A 23,882-nucleotide genomic window follows, 5' to 3' on the forward strand; every position below is an offset into this window, starting at 1 on the left:
ATCTGTAAAAAAACACACTGAAGCATGTCCCTGGACAGAACATGGACACAAGAGGTTGCAGTGCAAACTCATTTGTAACTCATATGTTTACAGTGTCTGCAATAAAAACAGGGATATACCAATATTTATTTGTTAGAATTGTGGATACAAATTTTTGAATTATTCTATATGGTTAACATATTGACTTTTTGGTTAACTCTCTTAACTCTTTTTTATATTATCATTACATTACTGAAGTGTATACAGGAATAGCTTTCTCATTTTCCTTACAATTTCTATTTACCTGTAATAACTAATGCCTGGAATGTGGATAAACGTTTTCTACATGTGTAACCACTGCACCATCCATGATCTTGGGGTCCATTAATAAGGTCCACATATCCATCCCCATTCTGATCATAGGACATGATGCCCACTGGTGAAATCCTCCTTGTTTCTGTATCTTCATCCATGCTTTCTATGACTAACATTTCATAATTCATTCCAATGCATTCGTAAGCTTGCCATTTAGTATGGTATGTGCAGGACTGGTTTCTTATAACACCTAGTTAAAACAAATCAGTTTTGGTTGTCATGCTATTTTAAAACAAATATAAAAATTGATTTCATAAATCTCAACCAATCTGAAAAAATGCATATACTGATTTACTGTATCAATATTTCTTAAAATTTAAATTCATATTCAGAACTATATAATTTAAAAAAAAAATCTGGTGACTTCCCAGTTGTTTCATAGATGACTGATAACCTGAGATGCAGGTGACTGAAATTTTGTTTCAGGTGGCTAAAACATTTGATTCAAGAGATTTAACCTTTGATTCAGGTGACATGATCTTTGATTCAGGAGACTTAACCTTTGATTCTGGTAAATTAACCTTTGATCCAGGTGACTTAAACTTTGATTCAGGAGATTTAACCTTTGATTCAGGAGACTTAACCTTTGATTCTGGTAAATTAACCTTTGATTCAGGTGACTTAAACTTTGATTCAGGAGACTTAACCTTTGATTCAGGAGACTTAAACTTTGATTCAGGAGACTTAAACTTTGATTCAGGAGACTTAACCTTTGATTCAGGAGACTTAACCTTTGATTCTGGTAAATTAACCTTTGATTCAGGTGACTTAAAATTTTGATTCAGGAGACTTAAACTTTGATTCAGGAGACTTAAACTTTGATTCAGGAGACTTAACCTTTGATTCAGGAGACTTAACCTTTGATTCTGGTAAATTAACCTTTGATTCAGGTGACTTAAACTTTGATTCTGGTAAATTAACCTTTGATTCAGGAGACTTAACCTTTGATTCGGGTAAATTAACCTTTGATTCAGGTGACTTAAACTTTGATTTACTAGACTTAACCTTTGATTCAGGGAAATTAACCTGTAATTTAGCTGGCTTTTTTATTCAAGTCAGCCAAGCTACTGCAAACTTGCCCTCTATGCAAGTCACTGAATCCAGGATAGCAATCTCATTCATTGTTTTAAGAAAGAATTGTATCAATAAAAACAGGGTAACCACTTTAACCTAACTCCTTATTATCAGTATATGAAGAGGACCCAATTATTTCAACTTATCTTTAGAAGTATTAATTCATTTCAAGGAACAAAATTTTATCCTTTGGTCTACATCTGACTATTGTAAATTGTGCTTTGTGTTTACCTAAATAAGACCTTCAATGATGTTTGTCAGAATTAAACCAATTTCTGACCTTATCAAAGACATCTGTAGCCGTGGTGTAGTGGTTAGTGCATCGAACTACTAACACAGAGGTTCCTGGTTCGATTCCCGTCTGGGATGAAAATTTCAGGAACTGAATTTTCGGCTCTCCCTTGACACCATTTGCGAGTATGGTCTCGAGGAAACGATGATAGTCCGTCGAAAGGGGACGATAAATGGCTGACCCGTGTTAAGAGAGAGCCATATCTCTTGCACGTTAAAGACACCCTTGTAGATTTTGAAAAAGAGCAGGCTAATGCCGCTACAAGGCAGCACTCGCACCCGCAAAGTGGAAAGGGATTAATATAAGTTGCAAAACTTGTTTCCCAATCCACTATAAATAAATATGTTTAAACTAAACTAATCTGTTGGTTACTTTGCAAAGATATCTGGCTAGTGGTTGCTAAACGCCAAAAGGTAGATTATATATACAACTCGAGTAGATGGTAATATGGTTAGAACACTTATACCGGACAGAACATACCCTTATATTCTGCAGCATCAATCCTGATTCCACTGACAGTAGTCAACATAGATTTAGGAAGTCTGTAATCACCAAGACCACGTGGGTTTTGAACGTCATCGCTCCACATGAATTCAGATTGAGGAACCACAGCTCCTACAGCACCCAGTAGACTGTTGTCTTTGTCTTTGATTAAAGCCTTCTTTAAGCCATCACAGTCCATGTCTACACAGTCAGCACCATTGATTTTTCTGTAAAAAATGGTGCTTATACTATAAAATCTCGTTCTGGTAAACTATCACATAAATGTTATAAGGTTAGACCTCAGCTAGGATTATATTTCCTATCAGTAATGACCCCTATAAACCTTGTCATGAGCTGGACCCGCAAGGTATCTGAAATTTCCAGGTCTTGCAAGCAATCTCATAAGACTTTCTTAGAGTTGTGATATGATTTTATTTTGTTTAGGTTTTTTTTTCTTGGGACAGGGGTGTACTGTTGCTTCTTTCAAAATATCCAAAATGTCACCGTCTCACAAATGATTTAATTACAAACAAAGTTTTCAGGGTTCCCTTTACATAATTATTTTTGGAAAAAGGTTTGCTACAAGTACCTTCTTATAAATTAAGGTGGTACCCAACACCTTCACGAAAATTGATTTAGCTCGTTTAATTTTCATAAAATTTTGACAAAGTATTTACTTCGCGGGTATGTTAAGGCATTTTTTTCAGGGGCAAATAACTCTTGTGATGTTCATGAATATTAATGAGTAACGTTGCGTCTCCATAGTGACGACGCTGTCCGCTTCATTTCTCTGGTCGTCAATTGCTCTTGTATTTTGATCTTTTTATTGATAAACTATGCAGAACAAGATAAATAATGATAATTTCTTGGAAATAAAAATAAAATGTCACATTATTTTACAAGCCATAACTTGTATTGTATGAAAATCCTACTTGTCGATCTCGCAACGGAGGCGTGGCTTGTTTTCCTTATTTGGAAAACCGATTCAACAGGAAGCTTGAAACCCACATGTTTTGAACGGACGGAATGTTTTTGTTGCAAGAGGCGAATAATGGCCTATGTACCCACGGATTTCAGTTTACAAGCCGAATTGTACGGCATAACTTGACTATGAGTAAGTATTCTGTCGTCTTTTTGCTGTTTTCTGTAGCCGACTATCTTCATTTTGACAAAAATCTACCCTTGAAGTTGAAATTCTCCCCCTTTTTTTCATCTGTTTTAGAAATTATCCCTGAACCAAGGAATTGCATAGTATACTATGCCTGAACTGTCTTAATAGCAAGTCCTTTCATGGTCCACAGTGTTTATGTGCAGTTTAGGTGAAGTTTTAGAATACCCATGAGCTGTCCAGGAAGTTTGTTATGCTATAGTTTCACTTGTTGATGTAAAAAAAACTCAAGGTCTAGTCTATTCCATGGTTGGCCAGCTGACAGTCAATCTGTTTGAATTCATGAATCATGGATATAATTTTTTTTGAGAGCGAGTGATATAAGTGATATAAGAACATGAGATTGGCAATTATAATAACAAGTTGCTGGTTTAAAAATTTTGAATCTGTAGAAGAAGACACTAGACTAAACAAAGACCCCACCTCAATATTATCAATAGGAACTGTAGTGAGCACCTTTATTATCACAGAGTTTATAACTTTGCAGACAGTGTGTAGGCAAGACACTGCCAGATGTTCTAAAGTTAGCTATCAGTGGCGGATCCAGAACATTTCCTAAGGGGGGGCCCGCTGACTGACCTAAGGGGGCGCCCGCTCCAGTCATGCTTCAATGATTCCCTATATAATCAACCAAATTTTTCCCACGAAAGGGGGGCCCAGGCCCCCCTGGATCCGCCTATGGCTATGTCATGTATGTACATGTACAAACTACATTTTCCTCAATTTCAAAGCTGCATCATATGAAACATCAATCAGCATACAGTTATCATGAATACAAGGTCAGTTTTTTTACGTTCTAAAAAAATAAAAATTCTAGATTTTTATTCACATAAAGACTCGAAAGACTTAAGAGTAACTGTATGCTGATTGATGTTTTATTCTTAAGCTGCCGCAGGCCAGATTCTTATTTTCTAAAGAAAATTTTGCATAGTACGTATACTAATTCGTCTGTAGTGTACAAGCAAATGTAGTACTTACTGAATAGAAATTCTGACAGACCTAAAAGAAGTTTTTAAAAACCTGGGCTATTTGTCCTGTACCCAACATGCCCAAGTGTAAATCTTATATATACAATATATACCCTTATTTTATTCTGTATGCTTCATGTTTCAGTTCTTTAATATATGTATATGAATAAATGGAGATGTAGGACATACCCGTTGCCAGGGGGGTTCGGACGAAACCCCCCCCCCTTGAAAACAAATAAGCACTGTTAAAGTCAATGTTCTGTTCAAATTGTGACTTAAAGTCGAGTTTGTGAGTCCAACGAACCCCCCCCCCCCCCAAACCCCCTTGAAAATTCCTGGTTATGGGCCTGTAGGGTGTACATTGTACATTTTGTGTGTACATAATTATATATCATGAGACAGCTACAGAAGTTCTTTCTGTTCAACATTTTGTACTACCAGAAAACGGTTCATTCTGTTGCTATACTAGTTACAGTCTTTATGAAATAAGTAAAATTGAGAATGGAAATGGGAACGCCAAAGAGACAACAACCCGACCATAGAAAAAAACAACAGCAGAAGGTCACCAACAGGTCTTCAATGAAGCGAGAAATTCCCGCACCCGGAGGCGTCCTTCAACTGGTCCCTAAACAAATATATACTAGTTCAGTGATAATGAACGCCATACTAATTTCTAAATTGTACACAAGAAACTAAAATTAAAATAATAATACAAGACTATACCCTATACCTCTAGCCAATGTAGAAAAGTAAACGTGTATAAAGGCCACACCAATTTAATTCCTTGTTTGACCAACCCGCCTGCACTTATTTTTTTCAAAACAGGATTTTTTTTAATATATATTCCCCCTTCCCGCATCTGGAAATGTAATCATGTCCATTTCCCGCATCATTTTTTGTAAATATTATAAAAAGATATTAACACTTGTTTTCAAATCACTGTCTTACCTGTATTTATTGTTTAAAACCTATAAGCACCCGACCACACTGTATAAATATCTTGTGTATTTTTTTTTATTAATAATTAAACCTATATATACATTGTATCCCAAGTGGGAGTACTCCAATATAAACATGATAAATATATAACAGGAAAAAATGCCTGTACATTGGTTTCCTTCCCCTTGCTTACAAAATATGTTCGTTGTCAGAACTTCTAAAGAACAGTTGGCTTCAATTGCAAATATATTGCAAATATATTGTATGTCGGCAGAAAAAAACAACCCATACTCGCTGCATGTTTATGTACCTGTCAGGATTGATTTGAGGGCCTGTCGTTCAGTAGTTTGTTGATGTGGTTCATAGCCTGTTATTTCTCAGTTTGTATATATATTAGATAGTTGGTTTTCCTGTTTGAATTGTGTACTCTAGTTATGTTGGGGTCCCTTATGCCCTTATAGCTTGCTGTTTAGTCTGGGTCATAGGCCTAGCCGGTGTAAAAGGCTGATAAATGACTTGAATTTGTTATCAGGTTTGGAAGAACCCTTCTTCAAGTAAGGGGTTATTTAACTGTTATAGAAAAGAAAAATAGAATAAACCAAGGATTTGTATAGTGCTACTATACAAATCCTTGGAAAAGCTTAGAATTTTTTACTTAAAACGAGGAAAACTACATCATATTTGAAACAACTTTTCTAAAAGAGGGGTCCGCACTTTCTGAATAATATAAAAGTAAATGAAATGTGTGGTTGATTAAAGTCCAGAAATATTACAAAATTTGTAGACATGTTTTGACCATTTAATACCAGATTTCAGAAAATATGAGGCGTTTTGTACTAAAAAGTGTTTTTTTTTACAAAATATATATTATAACTTATATGACCCCTCATAAAAGGGATATTCTATAACATTGTGGGGTGGTTCCCAACCTGATTATGACTTGGATGGAGATTTGTCTCTTTGGAACACATACATATACCACATCTAATTATTCAATTATTTAATGGTGTACAGGGAAAAACACTTCATACATTAAAGAAATGTCAGGGTACAAACTTGTAACAAATCAAGCTTTAATATCATGAATATTGTCAAAATCTAATATTTTATGTTCACAAAAAAACATTATAATCGTTCGCCTTTATTTTTCATGCTTCACCTAAAAAATTGCAAATTGAATATTTTTTAATTAGATAAATTTTCAAATCGCTCGCTCGCCCAAATTTTTGGAGTCCAAAAATCCGTAAAACAAGAAACTAAATCATGAATTGGTGTGGCCTAAAAAGGAAAATTAATATTATAATTATTCTGGGCTCACCTTTTCTGGAGGAAATTTATTTGTTGGCCCTTCTTAGGTAGTCAGTGCTGTGGGCCCCAACTTATGAAAATTTGTGGATCCACCACTGAGATAGCATCACATTCAAGAAATACATGTATAGCCTCACATGAAAACACTGAAAGACCCCGCGGAACGTGAACACTGGGTTGCTACATGTGTATATGGTGTTTAATGCTAATTTGGTATAGGCTTGGAAGTTAGAACATTCACTGTTCTGAAATGTACCTGTATAATCATTTAAAAAAATAAGACATAAAATAGATTTGTCGTTTCGGAATCTTATGCATTCTGGCTAATATTTTCAAAAGCGTTCACCAAAAAGTTGTGATTGGCTTAACACGTACTAAATATTTGAATTCCATCCAATGATGTGGCGTTATTTTCATTTTGGTGTACAAACAATGAGATTACCATTTACCCATAGTCCTATACATTTGTATATAGATTATGGAAAAGGCGAATTACTACCTGAACCTTTTTGTTTCAAATTGGAGGCTGGAAACAAGCATATAATTTAAATTCGTTTTGGTTTGAATTAAATTAAATTAACTAATATAAAAAAGAAGATATGGTATAAATGCAAATGAGACAACTCTCCACAAGAGAACAAAATGACACACAAATTAACAACTATACATTGTATGTCACGTTACGGGACTTCAAAAATGAGCAAAGACCATACCACATAGTCAGCTATAAAAGACACCGAAATTACAATGTAAAACAATGTAAAACAATTCAACATGTTCAAACGAGACAGGCACAAATATTTACATACATACATAATGTAGCGGAGTTATTTTAATTTTGCAAAAAGTTGTTATTTTGATAGTGACTATTTTACAAAAATGTTAGGTGGATATTGTTAAGTTTTGAACACATCTCTTTTCACAGAATTTTTGCATGTAAGTTTGGATTACAATATAATTAGTCCTTCATGTTTATATATATTGGAACGTAGTTCGCTATATGTAAGAAGTAGTAATTTGGGAGGATTAATATTTGAAAATGGAAGAATCGGCAAGAACAAATATGTAATTGCTATTTTTTTATTACAAAATAACTTGATATTCCAAATGTGCATATCAGTAATACTGTTATACTGCTTACTAGATGTTTTTTTTTTGTGTACACGATTGTCAATTGTTACTTTTTTTTATTACAGGTTCAAGATGACAATGATGAGAACAAAAGTGCAAAAGATAAGCCTTACATGTACATTGCAATACGTGACTGCAGGATGTATGAACCAAAAACATGGACAACATGTGTTCAGGGCAACATAACTTTTTGAAATGGAATAAAGATAACTTTCCAACCAGACGTTCCACAGTGTGATCATGGTGATGTCCAACAGCATGTTAAAAATGATTAAAAACAATATAGTAAGACTCAGCTTAAAGGTGAAAGGAGGATCCAGTTTTTGACACCCACTTTTTCTTGCCTGTTTTTTCTGGACAGAAAGAAAACCTTCCATTTAAATAGAATGCAGAAAGTGACTGTTAAATTGTAAAATTAACAGAACCTACAGATGGAAACATGTGTAAAGAAAAAACCTCATGTAATCTATAAAGTAATTCAACATCTTGTAGCAGCCTCGTAGAGATTGTTCAACAGCAGTTAAGGATGACCAAAGGTGAACAGTTCTAGTTTTCAACATGAACACAGACATGTCACACAGAAATTAATCTAAACAAGTACAATTTGATTAAAAAGAATGTGTGCTCATATACCATGTATACATGTACGTTGTACAATTTTGTACCTGTATAATGGAATCAAAGCGCTGTAAGCACTGTAGGCAGTTAACCAAAAACCAAGGCAAACATAACAAGAGGCTGTAACAACGACAGCAAACCGGATTTATTAACATTTATTTGTCTCCTGGCAATATCACAAGAACCATAACTGATTAACGGTGAAAGTGAAAATCGGCAATATCAAATTTGACCTGCATTTTATCATCAGTATCAACATATTAAAACTTGAAAGAGCTTAGGTTGAATGATTCATGAGTAAATGCAACAACATGAATGGAAACGCCATTTTTTGATCTTTCAAGAACCATAACTCCTGAACGGTTAAAGTCAAAATCGACATTATTGAACTTGACCACCATTTTGTCATCAGTAACAACATATTAAAATTTGAAAAGCTTTGGTTGAACAGTTCATGAGTAAATGCACGGACACGACTGGAAACGCCATTTTTCAATCTTTCAAGAACCATAACTCCTGAACGGTAAAAGTCAAAATCGTCATTCTTGAACTTGACCTCCATTTTGTCATCAGTAACAACATATTAAAATTTGGGAAGCTTTGGTTGAACAGTTCATGCGTAAATGCACGGACACGACTGGAAACGCCATTTTTCAATCTTTCAAGAACCATAACTCCTTAACGGTAAAAGTCAAAATCGTCATTCTTGAACTTGACCTTCATTTTGTTGTCAGTAACAACATACTAAAATTTTAAAAGCTTTGGATGCACGGTTCATGAGAATATGCACGGACAACATTTGGTGCCGCCTGGCCGCCCTCCGTACATCCCCAAATCAATAACCGACATTTTTGTAACAAAAATCCGTATAATTATTAAAACTGTGGCAATGTTGATTCAACTTTTTTTTTTAAAGATTTAAAAGAACAAATATTAAACATTCATATATAATTGTACATTTATGTTCATTTAATGAATTAATCATTAATATAAGGCATATAATTCATATTTTATCAAGGTTTTCAATAGCAACGCACATGACCACGAATGGTCATGAGTCTTTCATGAGTCAGCAGTGGTACAAATTTGCAATGATTGCAGTTCTTCTAGTTGATCGTAATTTTTCGTATTAGTTGACTGTTAGTAGTTCAAGTTGACTTTAGTACGAGCTTGTAAAAGTATGAATGGACTTGCTTCCCTGGAAAGAAAACTGGGTTTGTGTTGTACAGTACAAAAGTTATGAAACACAAATCAGACAAAGTTTACTACTACAGGGATCAATGGTGAGGTCTGACTGACCTGTCCATAGTAAATGTAAATGACTCCCACCTTCATCCCAAGTCCATGATGTCTCAGTTTGGAATAAAATGACAGGTGTTCAGGGTCTAGCAAAGTGATATGCATATGTGTCGCCTATGAGATTGAATTTGTATGTCATTCAATCTTTTTTGAAATGACAAACAGGAATGAATATGGTTTAGGTGTTGGTATCTTAATCTTTTACAAGTTCTCAAAACACACACAAGAGGGTGTGGGGTGACCCTAGGGACTACCCCTATTTTTCATTTGATTTTTTAAATTGTCCCATACATGAATATATATGGTTTATGGGTGGGGATCTCGACCGTTATCACGTTTTCAAACAGGAGGGGGTGGGGGACCCCAGTGACTTCCCCTATATTTCATTTGATTTGTTATATTGTCCAATACATGAATATGTATGGTTGAGGGGTGGGGATCTCATCTGTTTCTAAGTTATCAAACAGGAGTGGGTAGGGTGACCATAAGGACTCTCCCTATATTTCATTTGATTAGTTCTCATACATGAATATATATGGTTTGATTTAAAGGTGGGGATCTCGACTGTTTCCAATTTCTCAATCAGGTGACTGCAGGGACTCCCCCTATATTTCATTTAATTTAGAGTTGGGGATCCCAACTGTTTCAAAGTTCTTAAACATGAGGGGTAGGGTGACCACAGGGACTTCCCCTATATTTCATTTGATTTGTTATATAGTTTTATACATGAGTATATATCATTTATATGGTTAAGGGGTGATGATCTCGAATTTTTTCAAGTTCTCAAACAGGAGGGTGTACAGTGACCATAGGGACCCCTTATAATTCATTTGATTTGTAATATTGTCCCATACATAAATATATATTGTTTGAGATTGTGGATCTCGACCGTTATAAATTCTCAAACAGAAAGGGGTAGTCAGAGTGGCCCAACGTACTCCACCTATATTTCATATGATTTGTTATATTGTCCCATACATGAATATATATTGTTTAGGGGTGGGGATCTTGACCATTACCAAGTTTTGGTCATTTTGGTCTCTTGTGGATAGTTGTCTCATTGGTAATCATACCACATCTTTTTTTTTTTATATAAGAAACTTCCAGCTAGCTATTTCAACTGACCTATCAAAATTGAGAAGAAAAAAATACCCCTTGAAAGTGCAGTAATATGTTTAACTTGAAAAGCATTTAACATTCATTACAAACATTTATCACTGATAAAAAAAAATTATACTGTTACCAGGAACATATATATTGTTAGATAAACTGTTCCCAGCTGTCACATTGTATTGGATTTTGACATTAAAATTGTTGTACAAAATATTTTCTGCTTTTTCTTTCTTTTACATATATCTTTTGGTTTTAAATTCTAGTGTTCATATTGATATTCCAGGCATAGATGTATTTTGTCACCTGTCTGGATTTTTTTAGCTGATAGCCAAAACCCGGGATTACCCTTATCCGCTTCCGGAATCGGATCCGATATTGTAATCTCGCGGCAGCCATTTTGTTTTCAATGTTGTTTTTGACAAATGTAGTGAGATACGATTTTACTCGGATTTACACATTATTTATCGGCGATTTTCTGTATAAAGCTGGCGGTTGAACAAATTGAACATCGCTGTCATGAATGGTAATGATGAAAATAAGTTTGAGATCGTTTATTAGGAAACTTCGGTAAAAATGTTTGCAAAAGTATTTTTTTTAATTTTCTTTCAAGGTCCGTCGGGCGTAGCTAGTAACCAAGTAGAAAGTCCGACTGCAAAAGTGGAAGGTCGCAGACCTCGGACCACCGCTAATTTGAACCCCTGCGTCCAAATTGAAAAGATACGCAAATTTCGTCTTCTAATTCAAAATTGCCGCCAACAGCGTGATCAGTTGAACTGATATTAATAGACTACTGACGTATATATACGTAGTTGACTACGTATTGACGACAAACAATATTCCTACGACTTTTGTAATTTGGGAAATCTTATAACTACTCGTCTTTAGAGATTTTCGGCGATTAAATATTTCATACATTTGTTCTTTGACATCTTAGCCAAAAGCTCAGGGGATAATAAACTACATAAGGATTCCTAATGTGCTCTACTTCCTATGTGCAACTTCAAAACTTTTGGGAAAATCGACGATCATTTAATGTTTTTCTGGTCATATTTTTTGTAATCCAGAATGAAAAGTATGAAAAAACTGTCCAATAAGTTATAAATAATATAGTAGCCAGCTAGATGATAACAATGGCACGTATTTCAGCATTTATTGGGTAGCACACAAATCCAGGGCGCTCGCATAAGGCAGCTTAACTGCCTAAAAATTACATGTGCAATTTATTACGAACAAAAGACCAACATAAAAGGGCTAAATGTTATAGATATCTGTAAATTTACATTATGTTCATAAGAACAGCTGCAGTATCAACATTTGAACAGTAACATCATCCATTAATTTTTTGTCAAGCGTGTGTATCAAAACATTAATTTGATTAAATCTTTCTATGTTTGCACTGTACTTGCCTTACAATTTCATGAGTAATAAGGCCAGTTTGATTTCAGATTTTTATGAAAGTTCTTGGATGTTTCATCATGTTCATCACAACTATTTATAGGTTACTGTACAGCTTTCAACAATGAGTAAAACTCTTTATCAAATTACATTTGTACATGAGTTATGCTACCTTTAATACACAAATTAACAAATAATGACAGACAGCAACCAAAAAAGAACAACATAAGCTTTAGCTTAAGCATTTTGAGAGACTGGCACATAAAATGTGACTTAGTAAATATAAAAAAGAAGATGTGGTATGATTGCCAATGAGACAATAGTCATGTGATCGTAAACATGTTTTTGAGAGTTTTTCTGTGACATTAACATATATCAGATTAAGAAAGGGCATTAAATATCATGTACATGTATGGGTACATACAAAATTAAGTAAATGTGGTTTCATTGCTAATGAGACAACTCTCCCAAATAAGGGCAAGCAACTAAATGATGTAAAAGTAAAAAACTAAAAGTCAGTGTTAGGCCTACAACTACGAGCAAATTTCATACAACATAGTCATTTAGCTGAAATGCTCGTCTTGAAAATTGCACTGCCTTTAACAATTGAGGGTGTTGCAGTACAAAATTCAACAAAAAGAAACCAGAAAAAAAATTCAACCTTGAGAAATCCTTAGAAAATTATGTAAATAATGACAAATGAAACACATGAAACATGCAGTGGTGAATACAGGTTCAAAGTTTGAGATGCAGGTTGTTCAATAGAAGGTGGTACCATGTACTTTTAATTCTATTAATGTTACGGAAAGTTTCATGTACATTCACCAGCTAAATTTAGGATTTTTATATTCTTGCAATATACATTGTATTTAAAAGAATCTACTATAAGGTAAAGGGTGTCGGTCAACATGAATGACATGTAGATATCAATGAATACCAGCAATTGACGAAGTTCAAACTCGGTCATATCTGTAGATAATGCAGAAAAAAGAAAAAATATATCAATAGCTCAATCAAACTTGATTGGTGTAAAACACACAAAACATGCACAAGGACTCATAAAGAAATATTTAAAGAAGTTAAAATATAAAAGCCACAATTTGGTACTAAACATGAATCCCAGTAAAAGTTGAACTTGAAGTATGTTCCATTAGACTGTATTTGGACAGAAAACATACTTTCAGTTGTGTTAAATATACAGATACATTGTACATGTAATCATAAAATATTTCCATTTCCATTATCAAAATAAGACACAGATGAGACTTCTATCATTGTCTTCGCTTATTTATTTTTCTTCCGTAAAGTTCCATAACACATATCGCCTATTGTAAACCACTCAAACTGTATACATGAAAATTCAGAAATAATTGAATGCGAATAATGTGACTAGGTAAATATCGTAATAATAAGAACTTGCATTCTTAAACATTTGTAACTGAAACATGCACTTTTATAAGGAATTATTAGAAATCTCAATAAATAAACATTGTTTAGTAAAATTGAGAATGGAATTTGGGGAATGTGCATGTCAATGAGACCACCCAACCAAAGAGCAGATAACAGCTAAGGCATCCATTCTTGAATACATGCAATAATAAATGATCTTATACTGGAAATAGTATAATAGATGCATGCAAAACTTTCAGTATTTACAGTTTTAAAAAAAATTGCTGGGTATCCTGATTTCACATGTTTTATAAACTGATTTTATTTTAAATAATGAATCATTTTTCAAAAATATATTGAAAATCGACATATATATATATGTGTGAAATCTAATTAGGTTAGTGTTGGTTATATAATTTCTAAGTTTATCCAGATTTTTTAAAGAGGGGCGCGGGTCAACAAGAAACAGGTAAGCAATACATGGTCACACAAAGACTTTAATGCAATTTGTCTGTTTTATATCAAATAAGGAGATGAAGTATGATTGCCATTGAGACAACTATCCACCAATTGCAAGTTCTAATGAAATAACTTTATAATTAAGTAATTACACTATAGGCAAATACCTCCTTTGACAATGAGAAAATTCATATTGAATAGTGGGCTAAATATGGCTTGGCCATAAAAAAAAAATCAATTGAGAAACTTAACAGCCTAATGAATAAAAAAACAGATATGTCAACAGACATGAACCAAATTAAAACAAGCCACTGACCTTTAAAACTGTAAAACACCAATACAAAATATTTTTTTTGGTCACAAAATGAAATGTGATGTTTGATATATACACAAAATACATGATAGATGAAATGTAATTGTATGCGATTACTGACTGGGACATCAATTTTGGAAATGAATATCCTTGCCTAGTAAAAATTGGAAAAACACAAAATGGAGGGAAAAAGTGAAAATATTTTTTCACACAGTAACAGCAACAGTGATCAACCCCCACCAAAAAAATATGTCTGGGTAGCAACAGATGATAGAAAACTTTGAAGTTGCCTCACCCTGAATAGAAATTATCTTCCATTTAAAATTAAGTTGATTCTCTATACTTTTCAAGACTTCTGATTGAATTTGTATTACTGATTTTCAAACATATTTTGCAACTGAATATGTCAGAACTGCTTGTTTTCTTTTATATAATATTTAAGGCATACTATTAGCATAAATTTACAAATCCACATTTAATAGAAAGGATTTAAATATGTTGAGATCAAGGATTTATTTAGCAAAAGATCAGTGATTTATATACCCAAAATAAACAGTCTGACATAGTCATTATAATCACCTGGGGCTGGAAGAAAATAAATGGTTGACTAACAGGACCAAGGTCAACTTATAACATACATTGACGGATCAGGGGGGAGGGGGGCTGGAACCCCCTTTGTTTGGATGATCAATGCATTTGAGTGGGAGCATATGGTTGGAATCCCCCCTTTTACTCTGGGTTGGGACCCCCCACCCCCTTTTTTTTAAAATGGCTGGATCCGCCCCGGACATAAAAATCTAGAACTCGGACAACCAACATATACACTATAAGACTACTTTTCAAAGTTTAAGCGACCAAATTTGCATAGAGATTGGTATTACAAATTATGTATGAAGGTGGAACTGCACATATTTTGTCAGTCTCTTTTCCGGGAAAATTCGATTTTCTACATACAGTTGAAACCTGAAGAAGTGCGGCAAACACGCACAACTTGTTTTACTATCGTCGGTTATTGCAAAGGTCGAATGATTTCAACGGATATTGTTAATAAGATCAATTTATGTTGAGGTTTAATAATGTAAATACTCCAGAATTTACTGTGACAAGGGTTGTGGTTCTTTGATGATTGTTCGGGTCGTCAGTGCGCTTGAATGACATAGACAATTTATCGAAACCATAGTTACGAAATCTAAATTCACAAAAAGCGGGTTACCAGAGACGATATTTCTCAAAAAAATCAACTGAAATAGAAAGCTGTAGTTATTACCTAATAGAAAAGTGCTGCGCGCTTAATGAATATGAAACAGTAATCAAATTAAGAACGAAACTGTGTACAAATTTATCCTTATATGCTGCCGGGTAAACTAAAAATATTATTTTAATTTAATATGTTCACTTCTGGAAAATCGTGCAGCACTTTTAAGCAACGGGAAAGCACAAGGATTCGTTTAAAAAAAAGTTTGTTGATTTTTATTTAGTCTAGTAACCCGTTTTTTGCCAATTTGATTAAGGCATTTTACCCCTGTGGAAGTCACGTGACCTAGGCGATCATGACCAAAATTTCGGTTTACTGATATTTGTTGAATTTATATATTCATGTAGTAAGGATAAGATTGATGAATTGTTGTTAAAACAATTTTATTCTTGAAATATCACATTTTGCCCCTATTTACGTTTAAAAGTGCCTTAACCTACCTGCGTTTGACCCTTTGAATAAAATATAAAAATTTCAAAAAATTTGAACCAACCGTTTTATCAGAAAAATTACACTGGTTATATAGCAGTTTGACAAAAACTAATTTTGATCATTGAGAAGCTTAATATTATTTAACAAAACAATGTAATTAAAACATTGAGCTGATTTTAAAGAGTTATCTCCCTGTAGTGTTAGGTACCACCTTAGCTCATAAATCAGAGTTTTAGTGAACAATACCAGTTCTTGAATTTTCTTTGTACAATGTGTGTTGTAACATATTTAACTGACAGACAGACAGTGGCTAAACAACAGATGTATACTGGCTACACCTCAACACTATCAAACTGAAGACAAAATATTAAATCATCCCTCTAAAGGAGCCATGAAAAGTTTAATACAAATTTTCCATGTACAATTTTCAATCTTTGCTGCAGAACAATAAGCCAAAATTTATATTTAAAGTGTTTGGTTACTACCCTCCTAAAGACCAGACTACCTGACAAAGTTTATCACTCAAATCGTTTCAATTTTTTCATTTTTCCTACTCTTAAGTTATTTTTTGTATAGAACATGTAGCTAATATTGTTTGCCAAAAAATCCCCCAAAAATCCATAACTACTTACCCAACCCTACAAGGCATATCTCGGCAACTTCAAACAAAGACTTTGCTAATGGTGGCCTAATCTTCCCTTTGCAATAGCTATCATGCATGTTCAACTCAAACAAGGGAATGAAAGCGAAAACTACTCATCTTCCTAAATATTTAAATAAACTTACGAAAGTCTAGGACGATGATAAAATACACGATGAGCCATGTCTACATTATCAAATGTCAATCCTTGTACCTCTACTGGATGTTGGCCATCATCGTTATTGGTGTTGGTTGCTATGGCAGCACCATTCGTTGAACACTCATCATTGAATCCAGAAAACGTTACACCTGTAAAATATTTTCTTATATTGAAACAGAAATTATTGCAAGAAACAACGTCAGAGTCATAATTATGATAAACAGTATATATTTTTGAAACTCAGATGTTTCTTTGTCACATCTCATCTTAGGGATGTTGCACTTGATGAAATTACAATTCAGAACAGCTCTATTGTCTGAAACCCATGGATTATCTATAATGATTCATAATCTTATATACCTGGGGTTTCACAGAAAATTATAGTTATTTAACAAAATCCATTTAGATAAAACTTGGGATTGGTCAATTTTTCTCCAGTATTAAGTTTCGAAGTGACAACTTGTTTTCAATAACTTTTTTTATATGAAATAGACTCAACAATAATAGACAAAAGTACTGAAAATTAAATAAAAGTCATTTCAAAAAGAAGAAAGTTTTGAAAACTATTAATAAACCAACTTGCGTTGAAAATGGCTTTGTCTCTGTACTATATACTAACCTTCTATTCTGGTTAATCCCTTGATTGCTTGGTAGGCCATGATGTTGAAACAGGGTTTCTCTGGACATTTATTGGATCCACTTGTAAAACTGGTAAAGACAACACCAATTCTTCTATTGAGCTCTGTAGGTCTGCTTTGAACAGCTATTTGTATGTTGGCGTCACTTAAGTCAAGAACATCAGTGGAACAATCATAGGCTGATGATTTTCCAACAATCAAGGAATTAGAAATGAGGGCTGTTTTATCATCATACTGGTGTGAAGTAGCAGATGGTCCAATGATCATAGGGAATATACCTACAGCACTGTCAGAAATACATACATCATCAACTACAAGACTTGGTTTATTGTTATAATATATTCCAAAGTATGCACACTTTGACATAGCAAATCCAGTAAATTTGGCACATGTTCCTGACACAGAATCGGTTGGGAGTACCATAACACCAAGAAGACATGTTCGTGCAATGTTTCCAGAGTATAAACCTGTCGTTGAGTCACATGACTGGGGAGGAATGTGGTAACATGACCTCTCACCGCCAGACACTGCATTGTTTTCTAGTACTACGTTTGATGCCTCCATCAATGACATGGATCCATCATGATCGTAGTTAGCGATTTCATGTCTATTTAGATAAGTACCCTCCCACACATTCAGGACTAACAAATTTCTTCTAAGCTGTGTGTTCATAGAATTAGACTTTATTGCTGCAATGATAAAAATATACACCTTACATACCTACACAAATTATCAATGATAAAAATATACACCTTACATACCTACACAAATTATCAATGATAAAAATATACACCTTACATACCTACACAAATTATACACCTTACATACCTACACAAATTATCAATGATAAAAATATACACCTTACATACCTACACAAATTATCAATGATAAAAATATACACCTTACATACCTACACAAATTATCAATGATAAAAATATACACCTTACATACCTACACAAATTATCAATGATAAAAATATACACCTTACATACCTACACAAATTATCAATGATAAAAATATACACCTTACATACCTACACAAATTATCAATGATAAAAATATACACCTTACATACCTACACAAATTATCAATGATAAAAATATACACCTTACATACCTACACAAATTATCAATGAATTTCTGTATCTTTATATTCATATTTAGTTTCAAATTGATGTGACCAAAACTTCATGGTTAACTACCATAGCCAAAAAATCCAACCTGCATTATGGTTGGTGGGACTGAAACACTGTACAGTTTATATGTTGCAACAGCCCTACACTGTAGTTACTCACCATATTTTATAGTAAAATGGATAACATTATCTTCCACAGGTAGACTTTGAGTGTTGTATATTCCTACAGCAGGTGAGAAACCATGATGGAAGGCATTAGACTTCACATAGGATGGTTTATTATTACTGACAGGACCGTGGTCAACGTAGGCAATGGCATATCGTGGGTCGTAATCTTCAGTATAGCCTTCTTGTCCCATGTGGTAGAACTCAACATTAGATATTCTAGCATAGCCTAAAAAATAAAGTCAATATCAATATTACAATCTATTGGCAAATTGTTATCTCTCAAGCAAGTTTTATCTATGTAGTACCAGGATTATCATCTTTTTTTAGTCACAAGAGGCATAATATTGAATGTTTATGAAGAATGCCACCTCCATCAAAGCTTATTACATATTTTATTTGCTAAATCTAAGCAGAATGAATCAGGCACAAATGCTATAAATATAGATTCTTCCATCGGTACCAGTGGATTATCAGATTTATCCAATCGAGATAGTTAAATTATCAATTTTAAAGTCCGAGCCACCTTGGTGAGGACTTTAAAATTATAATTCAACTATCGAGATTGGATAAATCTGATAATCCACGAGTAACTATGTAAGAATCTGTTTCTCTAATGATTAAACATGATTTTTTCTTTTTTTGTTAAACGAAAATCCCCTTCAAGTGCCTTTCACATTCCACAAAGTTGACGATTTCATTAACACCTGTTTGCACATTTTGGTTCATCCAGTTAGCTAAAAAGGTTATGACCCTTAAAATCATCCAATCATCTTTTGTGATCACTGACAACCACACATTGATTAAATTTTTTTATACAATGGGTTCGGAAAGGGATAAATTTCCATAGAATTAGAGACAGTCTTCTCCATAATACAATATGAGACCAATTGTTCAATCATAAAGGGACATAAATCTTGAATGTTTTATCAAATAATCCCCTCTTTATGGATCATAAAACTTTGTTAATGTTTAGGATTTGGTTAAGAAGTACAGCACTGATTTGCAAATCTTAATAGTCCATTTTTAGCTTGATAAAAGGGAAAGCTCTTCAATATATTCCACTCTACTTAAACTCAGGAAACCTTTAATTACTATTTTCAATGAAACTTGAATGTTTCTAAGGAAAACTATAAAGTTTCAAATATTTACATTTTGCATTCTAGAATCTAAACTTGCCACCAAACGTGTAACAATAATATACTGACCTGTTCCAATAGATGAAGCACTAACAAGAATGTAACCACCAAAGGATTCTGGGTAAAGATCGCTGTAATCCTCCCCTTCAACTAGAATATTTCTACTTAACAATCCAACCTCAGCTCTCACAGATAAAGTTTTACCATTTATCATCTCCTCATGAGCTACAAAAGTTTAAATCATTACAGCAGATTTCATTGAGTGTGAAGCCAAAGGTAATATCTTTGGTTAGCTTGCTTGTTAGCTGAACCGTGAAGTCATTGTTAGGTTTAGTAAATTACCCTACTTTAAGAATAGACTAGTCAGACAGAAAACCAATCGATATGTCTGTTGGACTATGCTACTTTGAAAGGAGGGTAGTATACCATACCTTATAAAGACTTCACGGTTCAGCTAACAAGCAAGCTAACCAAAGATATTACCTTTGGCTACACACTCAATGGAATCCGCTGTAAATGAATTTTTATTTTTTTAAATATGAAAAAGAAAGTCCTGCAGGGAAAATAAACTAATAAAATTTTTGATAGCTTCCATCCATGTATATGTAGCAACTATTATATTTGTATTGTAAACATTGTAAAGAAGAAATGTTTAGGTTATGAATAACTTTTGTTAAATTTCACATCTATAGATGTTTTTACTGATGAGATTTTATGAAGGAATCATACTCATTCTATAATAAATATTACTCATCTTTTATTAACCATGATATTAAAGTGGTACAATCAATTTGAAGAACCAAAATATAAAGTAATAGTTTACTTCTTAAGGTGGTACATTATATTTCACTACAGGGAGATAACTCTGTAAAAATCAGCTGGAAGCTTTAATTACATTCTATTGCTCAGGAAATATAAAGCTTCTCTATGATCAAAATTGATGTTGGTCAAAGTTCTATTTGTCCAAAGTTCTATTTGTCCAACCAAATTTTTCCGATACAGTCTGTGGTTCAAGTTATTCACTTTATGAACTAACTTCATTTATGAATTAATGAACTTATTCAAAGTTAATATTTTGTCAAAATTTTATGAAAATTAAATGAGTCAAATTAGTTTTAGTTAAGGTGTTTGGTATCCCCTTAATGCATTGCAATTATTAGTTTCAAGTTTACATCACATTGTCAACCTCAAACATAGTGAATATAAACATACACCAAAAAAAAAACCTCACCTAAATGTTTATACTTGATGGTATCATTAAGCGTGAGAATTGTGTTTCCATAGGAAACAGACACTGCATTAATTCGGAATGTTTCTGTTTCCCAGGCACTATATCCTGTTGGTGCTATGACAATTTCATTTCCAGCTACCCAGCCAACATCCCCTGTTATGTTTATACTCTGGTCACCAATGTTGGCCATCTCTGCTAATGTTGTCCAAGATGTTGTTATTAGCTTGCCATTCAAATCAAGACCACCAAATACCCCTGTAAAACAATCAGGGTATGTGGATTTAGAGATGACATTTTAAAATAATTTGACATCCCTTTACACAAATCATCATCATCTATCAATTTAATCATAGCAATTTTTACACAACTTATTAAAATTTGTTGTGTTTCTACTTTTATTCATGAAGGAAAAAAATATACACATAGGGATCATGAATAAATCTCTCACAGCATTTATTTAAAAAAAAATCAACAAGCATCTTAAGATGAATAGAAATTTTGACATGAAAATATCAGGTTTAAAGCACATGTATTCCAACAAACTAATAGCTTCACTTGAAACAATTGGTAGAATTAAACATTGAAAGACAATTTTCCTGTTAAAAAAAAACAAGTCACATTTGTCTTGAGGTAAACCTTCTGGTTCTCTTATAGCTGACTATGGTATATTGGCTTTCCTCATTCTTTAAAGTTATACAGTGACCTATAGTTTTTAATTTCTGTGGCATTTGATCTCTTGTGGAGAGTTGTCTCATTGGCAATCATACCACATCTTCTTTTTTTTTTTATACTTATCTGTTAAATCTATGATGACTAACCTATGACCTTTTTTCCAATGTCTCTGCCATCAGGTTCAAGGATATAATTAGGAGAACTATGGCTTCCCTGTAGGATTATATGTAGATTTCCTAGGAATGGTTGATTGATGTTGAATCCTGCAATCAGTCGACCTTTCCCCATGATAACTATACGTGGTGTCTTGATTTCAAAACTACGTTTTCCTCCCTGTCCATCGTCAGCCTCTAGTTCCAATGTTCCATATAGAATCAGTTCACATAAGGGAGGGATTGTAGTATCAGCTACCATCCATACATCTAAATAAGGATATTTAAAGTTAGTATTTGTTGTATCTTTTGTCTTTATTATACTATATGGTTCATAAGTGTTTCTGGTTTTGTTTGTTTATAGATTAGACTGTTGGTTTTCCTGTTTGAATGGTTTTACACTAGTCATTTTTGGGGCCCTTTATAGCTTGCTGTTCAGTGTGAGCCAAGGCCCCGTGTAAAAGACTGTCTTTGACCTATAATGGTTTACTTTTACAAATTGTGACTTGGATTGAGAGTTGTACTCATACCACATCTTCTTGTATCTATTTAAGAATGCAAAATGAAAATTACTTTCAAAACAAAACAGTATCACTAAACATTCTACCACATTGTATCAATCCCAACAATATTCTCAAGCTTTGACAACTTTTTGCATTTCACTTTATATATTCATTAGTGTATTTAACACTCAGGTATACTACATATTTAGACAAAGATAAATCATTCAAATAGTAATATATCATTAAGGAGATTCCCTGTAGCCTTACCTTCAGGAATTGTGAGACAAGCTCCGTCTTCAGGAAGTGTTTCATTCGGCCATGATGTATTAGCTGACCAAAATACAGCATCAACTGGTCTGACATCAACAGGAGCTATATCATATGGATCTAATGGTACCTGGCAATCTGCATAGGCACACTTAAACAACTGGAAGTTCAGATTAATTTGTTGGTACAGATCATTTGTAGCTCTCTTTCTTCTTGCACCACCTCGTTTAGTCAAGGAAACTACGAAAAATCATTTGCTAAATTTGAGAAAATCTATTTACTAACAGATATTCTTTGTACACTAGCAATGCTGTTATTTAGATTCTAAGCTCATTTCAATTATTTGTGTAAAATATCTATAAATTACGAAAGTTTTAAAATGGACACTTAATTTTTGTTATATATGTACATGCAAATACATGAAGTTAAAATAGAAAAGAATGCAATTAAGACAAAATTGAATTCTCTTACATTTTTGAGTAAACATTATGAAAGATACTTCAATGTGTAACCAGCATTCATTTTACAAACTAGAGGCTCTCAAGAGCCTGTGTTGCTCACCTTGGTCTATGTGCATATTAAACAATGGCTACAGATAAATTCATGACAAAATTGTGTTTTGGTGATCATGATGTGTTTGTAGATCTTACTTTACTGGACATTCTTCTTGCTACAGTTATCTCTATCTATAATGAACTTGGTCCAGTAATTACAGTGGAAAATATATTCTACAAATTTACAAAAATTAACCAAAAATTTATGAAAATTGTTAAAAAATGCCTATAAAGGGCAATAACTACTTAAGGGGTAACTTGACAATTTTGGTCATGTTGACTTATTTGTAGATCTTAATTTGCTGAACATTATTGCTGTTTACAGTTTATCTCTATTATCTATTATAATATTCAAGATAATAACCAACAAGAATGTGTCCATAGTACACGAATGCCCCACTCGCACTATCATTTTCTATGTTCAGTGGACCGTGAAATTGGGGTCAAAACTTTAATTTCGAATTAAAATTAGAAAGATCATATCACAGGGAACATGTGTACTAAGTTTCAAGTTGATGTATCTTTAACTTCATCAAAAACTACCTTGACCAAAAACTTTAACCTGAACTTCGCACTATCATTTGCTATGTTCAGTGGACCATGAAATTGGGGTCAAAACTATAATTTTGCATTAAAAT

The 23,882-nt window shown here is 33.4% G+C and overlaps 1 protein-coding gene across 1 annotated transcript in view; it reads right to left on the reverse strand.

Moving 5' to 3' along the window:
- The window catches only part of LOC143079186 (fibrocystin-L-like), a 40,336-nt gene that overhangs the window by 8,649 nt on the left and 7,805 nt on the right, over positions 1–23,882 (reverse strand). The window contains exons 7-15 of the mRNA XM_076254418.1: positions 22,691–22,930; positions 21,915–22,190; positions 21,097–21,351; positions 19,935–20,090; positions 18,722–18,955; positions 17,410–18,117; positions 16,777–16,939; positions 2,201–2,430; positions 284–544 (exon numbers count right to left, since the gene is read on the reverse strand). Coding sequence (XP_076110533.1) covers positions 284–544; positions 2,201–2,430; positions 16,777–16,939; positions 17,410–18,117; positions 18,722–18,955; positions 19,935–20,090; positions 21,097–21,351; positions 21,915–22,190; positions 22,691–22,930 — 2,523 coding nt within the window. The remainder of the gene's footprint in view (positions 1–283; positions 545–2,200; positions 2,431–16,776; positions 16,940–17,409; positions 18,118–18,721; positions 18,956–19,934; positions 20,091–21,096; positions 21,352–21,914; positions 22,191–22,690; positions 22,931–23,882) is intronic.

The sequence above is a fragment of the Mytilus galloprovincialis genome, chromosome 6 (assembly GCF_965363235.1).
Source record: "Mytilus galloprovincialis chromosome 6, xbMytGall1.hap1.1, whole genome shotgun sequence".
Classification (NCBI taxonomy): domain Eukaryota; kingdom Metazoa; phylum Mollusca; class Bivalvia; order Mytilida; family Mytilidae; genus Mytilus; species Mytilus galloprovincialis.